The sequence below is a fragment of the Pistacia vera genome, unplaced genomic scaffold (assembly GCF_008641045.1).
Source record: "Pistacia vera cultivar Batoury unplaced genomic scaffold, PisVer_v2 Contig465, whole genome shotgun sequence".
Taxonomy (NCBI): Eukaryota; Viridiplantae; Streptophyta; class Magnoliopsida; order Sapindales; family Anacardiaceae; genus Pistacia; species Pistacia vera.
The window spans coordinates 337750-343634 of record NW_022196296.1 but is presented as its reverse complement, the minus strand read 5'-3'; the positions used below and the strand labels follow the sequence as shown (position 1 = coordinate 343634).

Genomic DNA, 5885 nt, shown 5'->3' with positions numbered 1-5885 from the left:
AACATAGGGGGTATTTTATAATTTGTAAATCCTACATCGTAATACCCGCCCAATTCAACTTTTTTTTTAACTTTTTTCAAAAAACTTTTCCCAAAAACACAAAATTGTGAACCAAACGGAGGCATCATGTCTTAAAGTCAAATCTAATTTTTAATCCGATTGTTAGAAAACCCGGATCCCAAAACGGTAATTAAGACAACTTTGTGAGGGCATTGTCCAAACCAGGCCCCCCCCCCCCCCCCCCCCCAAAAAAAAAAAAGAAACCCGTAAAAGTTGTACACTGTACTACACAAAACAGAAGCAACGAATAGTACAACTTCTAAAATAAGCATCTTTTTCATCGGTTTCAGCTACTTCTCCTGAAACTCTGTCTCTCCTTCCCTCCCTCTCTCTCTCTCTCTCTCTCTCAAACTAAGCGAAGATGATGCACATGACCTTCTACTGGGGGCGCACCGTCACCCTCCTATTCGACTCATGGCGGACCGATTCTTGGCTCAGTTACGGTTTGACCCTTTTCGCCTGCTTTGTCGTCTCCGCTTTTTACCAGTACTTGGAGGATATACGGGTGCGCGTCACCCAGATCGGGGCCAAGAAGCGCGCTGATGTTGAGGTGCCGCTGCTCCAGAAGAAGGTCGCCGGAAAGTTATCGGCGGGGAGGATTGCCGGGACGGTGCTGTTTGGGGTGAACTCCGGGTTGGGGTATCTTTTGATGCTGGCGGTCATGTCGTTTAATGGAGGTGTGTTCTTGGCCATCGTGGTGGGGCTTACGGTTGGATACTTGGTTTTTAGGAGTGGCAGTGAGGATGTTGCTGTAGATGTTGATAATCCTTGTGCTTGTGCTTAGTTAATAAAGATCGATTCGATTTGTATCTTTTGTATTAGTGGGTTTGTATTTGTGAATTCTGTGTTTTCTTTGATATGTACATCTTTGTAAAACTGTAATTGCCACAAGGAAATCAAAATATGGAATCTTTTGTGTATTAGATCTCGTTTTTGGCATGAATAATTTTTAGGATTTGGTTGTTAAATGTGATGAATTTTTTATTGAAGGATGCGTGTGTGTTGAAGGATGATGAAGAAGATGAAGTTGATGATGGCTCAGTTGAATTAATGTTGCGTAGCGTTTAAGGTGGTCAACTGAAACCTTTCATCAGAGACTGGTGGTTGGTTGGGACCATGTTGATCAACTGAACTACTATTAGGCTGAACACTTTTTTTAGTTCTTAACATCTGTAAAATATTTATTTATAACACGTAATATCTCAAATTGATGATCTCAAAAAGATTTGACTTTGACCATTTAATTGAATAACACTAAATTTACCCTTATAATTTTTTTATATAATCCTGAGATCACAATTTACAATCGGTTAGTTTCTATTTTAACACATGAGATTTATTACGAGTTAACCGCGAGCTATTAACATAAGGGTTGTATGAAAAAGTTGTAAGTATAGTGCTGCTCGTTAAATAATATTGCACCTTCAAAGAGATATTTCAGAATTCTATCTTTTAACTTTTAAGTCATAGATTATTTTATGTTCTACAAATATGTAATTGAAGGGATAATTTAATAAATAATATGGTAAAATTATACTTAATATAAAAATGATGAAATATATCTTAATATATATATATATATATAATATTATTCTTTCTTGTTGTGTGTGATTTTTCCGTCAAACTCGGAGAATTGCGAGGTTATATCTCAATCCAGAATCTATTCGATTCAATTGGTTGTTCGACTTAACATAAGCTCGTCGAGTTATAGCTCGACCTAGCACAAGCTAGTCGTGACCAATCCTTACAGTTGTTCAACTAATTTGCAGATAACTCTAGATCCCGGATATCTTGAAAGGAATCAGATCGACAACAATCTTTGCGGAATCTCAGAGCTTAATTGCAAGAATATCATAGTTGCATTTCAATATTGGCTGTAATCCTTTTATTTTTGCTCTTTCCTTTGTACAGAATCTATATATAAAACCCCTCTAACGATGAGAAAGGGGTTAGCAAATTGTTCTAAGATTATCATTGTAAGCTCTCATAACAAATATAAAAAAAAATGGACGTAGACTCAAGAGTGTAACTCGTCGAACCGCTTTAAAAACTCATCGTGCCATTTACTTCACTGTATTTTTCCATTTAAACATTGCTGGTTACCAGTAATCATGCACACATAAGTTGCGTCCCGTTAAGGTCGATCGGATTGCTCTAGTTGTTGTATTTTTGCATCAACATTTTGGCATTAGAAGGAGGGCCTTTGCTAAATTTCAGAATTTTCGGCAAACAAACTCTAGTGACCTAATCACTTAAGGCCCACAATGGTGCGTACAAGATTGAAAACCACCATTGGAAACCATGACAACGTGGAAACCACCCACCGTGAAGTGTAACAAGACGTCACTGGGCGTTGACCACTAGTGTTGCCAGGGCAACAGGTTGTGAATAACCAAGGGGTAGGGATGTCAAATCCTGAGGACAGCCAACTGGTGGAGATGATTAGAACAATGGTTGCACAAGCGATGCAATAGAACGTGACTAAGTTAAGAAATTAGCAACCAAATGCCCAGGACCTTGACTAGCCACGTTTCACAGATATCACCCCAACAAGTCGAAATTTAGTCGACGACTAATCTGGTTCATCGATACCAAGGGACGACCGACATTCCTGACATCACAGAGTACATTCCGCTCACGAGCGTGAGTCTTGCAGGCAAACTAACCTCGGGAGGCGACTAGGAAAACAAATATTGTGGAAAAATGAAGGTAATGGTTGCCCACGGGACATTGGACTTGCCTGGCAGTATCCCCAACGTCAGCGTGTCGTTTTAACCCATGCCCAAGGCAGGCTCAAACCTCACAAGCTTGTGAGGCGAGTCATGTGCGTCAATCTGGTAATGACCGACGGTTCGGTTATAGCCAACGTTGCGAGCAACGTACTAGCGAGCATGATAACACCTACCAGTCCAACAATCATGACTCAACCTCGCACATCAATGCACATAATGGAAGGGGCTCACAAGCAATAGATTTGTGACCTCACTTGCTCGAGGTAAGGTTGAATAGAGTCAGCCAGGGCAATCCTCACAACGAAGACTTAGATCGGGTACAAAAAATGCTCGACAATCTAAGAGCCTGCCAGAACAATGTGACGGAAGAGATAATGAGATCTCCCTTCACAAAGGAAGTTCACTAGACCTCGCTTCCCCAAGGATTCAAGGCGCCAAAAAGTAAGTTCAATGGGAAAGGAGATCCCAGAGACCACCTCAAGACTTTCAACAACCTAATGGAGCTGCACCAGGTTTGTGACTTGGCAAAGTACCGCTGCTTCACGGTTACATTGGTAGGGGATGCTAAGAGGTGGTACAAAAAACTCAAGGCGAACTCCATTAGTTCTTGGAAACAATTCTCCTTGCTATACTTACAGCAATTCAAAGCAAGGAGACAGTTCGCAATGTCACTCAACTACTTGAGCAACATTCATCAGGAGAGAGACAAAACACTGACCTCGTATTTAATGAGGTTCCAAAACGAGCAGGCAAAGGTCATGGATGCTCCTGAAGAGTCAATCCAAACTTTTCTAATTGCAGGCATCAAGCAGCAAACAAAGCTGTGGAAAGAGCTCCAAAGCGAAGACCATGTGAGCTTGGCAAAATTCTATCAGATGGCTGCCAAGCATCAGTAAGTGGAAAGCTCGCTAGCTGCCTTAGCCAGAAGCTCGCCATAAAGAGCCCTAGACAGGCGACAAGATCGCCCATAAGATAAACGAACAGGCCAATACTACAATGACTGGGACTGTAATAGGTTCCAAAAAAGGTAGAAGACGAAAAACTATGAGGAAAGGCAACCTTTCCCGCGGTATACAGAATACATCCCCCTCACTCAGGACATAACTCATATATATGAAGTCTCTTGTAAGGCTAAGAGACTCCATAAAGAATGAGGGGGGCTCCGAGCAAAAGAGATCAGTAGAAGTATTGTCAATACCACCAGGACATTGGGCAAAACACCAAGTGTCAGGCTTTAAAGGACACCATTGAGAATCTAATCCGAATGGGCTACCTAAAAGAGTTTGTTAATGAGGCGCTAGCTTGCAAAAATACTGGCGAGTGGAATAACCAAATCCAACAAGCCTCGACCAATGCCAACACTGAAGTTTTGGTAGGCATGATCTACGGGGGTCCCAACATTGCAGGGAGCTCAATGCGCTCCTGCAAACAATATACTCGAGAGGCCAGAATAGACTCGGTCCCCCGAGTAATGAGTTGTGAACAAAAGCTGCCAAAGCGGCCTAGGTAAGAGAGTGAGGTGGTAGGATTCACATTAGAGGAATGTGAAGAATCTCCTCGCCATAATCATGATGCGATTGTAATCGCTGCAAGGATTGGCAACACCAGAGGACGAATGGTAATGGTCGATAATGGCAGTGCAGGGAACATCATTATCTTGAGAGCCTTCTGAGAAATGAGGTTCACAGAGTGAGATCTAAGGGCATGTCTATCGCTGCTTTATGGGTTCACTAGGAATAGCTTGGTCCCCAAGGGAACAATTGACCTACCCATGACCTTGGGTGCAGAACCCAAGATTAGGATGGTGATGGCAGAATTCTTACTAGTGGAACGCCCGACCACTTATAATGTCATCCTTGGAAGATCGATCCTGGATGATTTGAGTGCAGTCACTTCAGTACGCTACTAAGCAATGAGGTTCTTGACTCCAAGTGGGGTCATGATGATCAGAAGTTGCAGAAAAGAATCTCGAGAATGTTACAACTAGACTATTAATGCTGCACTAAAATGGTCACTCTCGAGAACCATGGTCATAGCCGAGTCCGAGCCAAACCCTAGACCTTTGGAGGACACCATAAATTCTAGCATCCATAAAAAAGAGTCTGCAACAGGGCTAACAAAAGAGCTGCGAGAAGTATCTATCAACGAGGAAGATTCAACTCACATATTAAATATTGGCAGCAGTCTGAGCAAAGAATTGGCCAATAGTCTAGTGGGGTTCCTAAAGAAAAACTTCGATGTGTTCGCATGGGTACATGTAGATATAGTGGGGATCAACCCTGAGGTAATGTGCCATAGGTTGAACGTCGACCCAGCAGCTCGACCAATCAGACAAAAGAGAATATCTATGGATGCAGAGTACTCCAAGGCACTTAAAATGAAGTTGACAAACTCTTGAACATCAACTTCATTTGGGAATTGAACTACTCAGACTGGCTCGCCAACCCAGTCTTGGTAAAAAAGTCGAATGGAAAGTGGCGGACTTGCGTTGACTGCATAGATTTGAATAAAGTTTGTCTTAAAGACGACTTTTTGTTGCCTCAAATCAACCAATTAGTAGATGCGACAGCAAGGAATGCACTACTCAACTTCATGGATGCGTACTCGGGATACAACCAAATCTTGATGTATTAGCCCGATAAAAAACACACCTAATTTATTACTGATTAAGAGATTTAGTGTTACAAGGTTATGCCATTTGGCTTGAAGAATGTTGAGATGACCTACCAGCCTTTGGTGAACAAGATGTTCGCCGAGCAAATAAAAAAAAATTATGAAAGTGTATATCGATGACATGCTTGTCAAATCAAAGGTCCCCGAAAGTAACATTGAGCACGTGGGGGAAATGTTTGACATTCTCAGAAAATACAAAATGAGACTCAAACCTCTGAAGTGTGCTTTTAGAGTAAGCTTGGAAAAGTTTCTGGGTTTTCTAGTCAATCAGCGGGGTGTCGAAGCCAACCTAGAAAAGATTCAAGCTCTCTTAGACATGAAAAGCCCAATGAGCATAAGGCAGGTTCAGAGCTTGACAGGGTGAGTGGCCGTACTTAGCAAGTTTATTTCTCGAGCCACAGACAGGTGCCTACCATTCTT

General features: G+C 42.0%; 1 protein-coding gene across 1 annotated transcript; it reads left to right on the top strand.

Annotated features, from left to right (window-relative positions):
* Nucleotides 1–286: 286 nt before the first annotated feature.
* On the top strand, nt 287–983 carry LOC116145729 (copper transporter 5-like). Its single transcript, XM_031431175.1, has one exon. It carries the CDS (start codon nt 422–424, stop codon nt 842–844), a length of 423 nt encoding a protein of 140 aa, XP_031287035.1. The 5' UTR covers nt 287–421; the 3' UTR covers nt 845–983.
* Nucleotides 984–5885: the final 4902 nt, after the last annotated feature.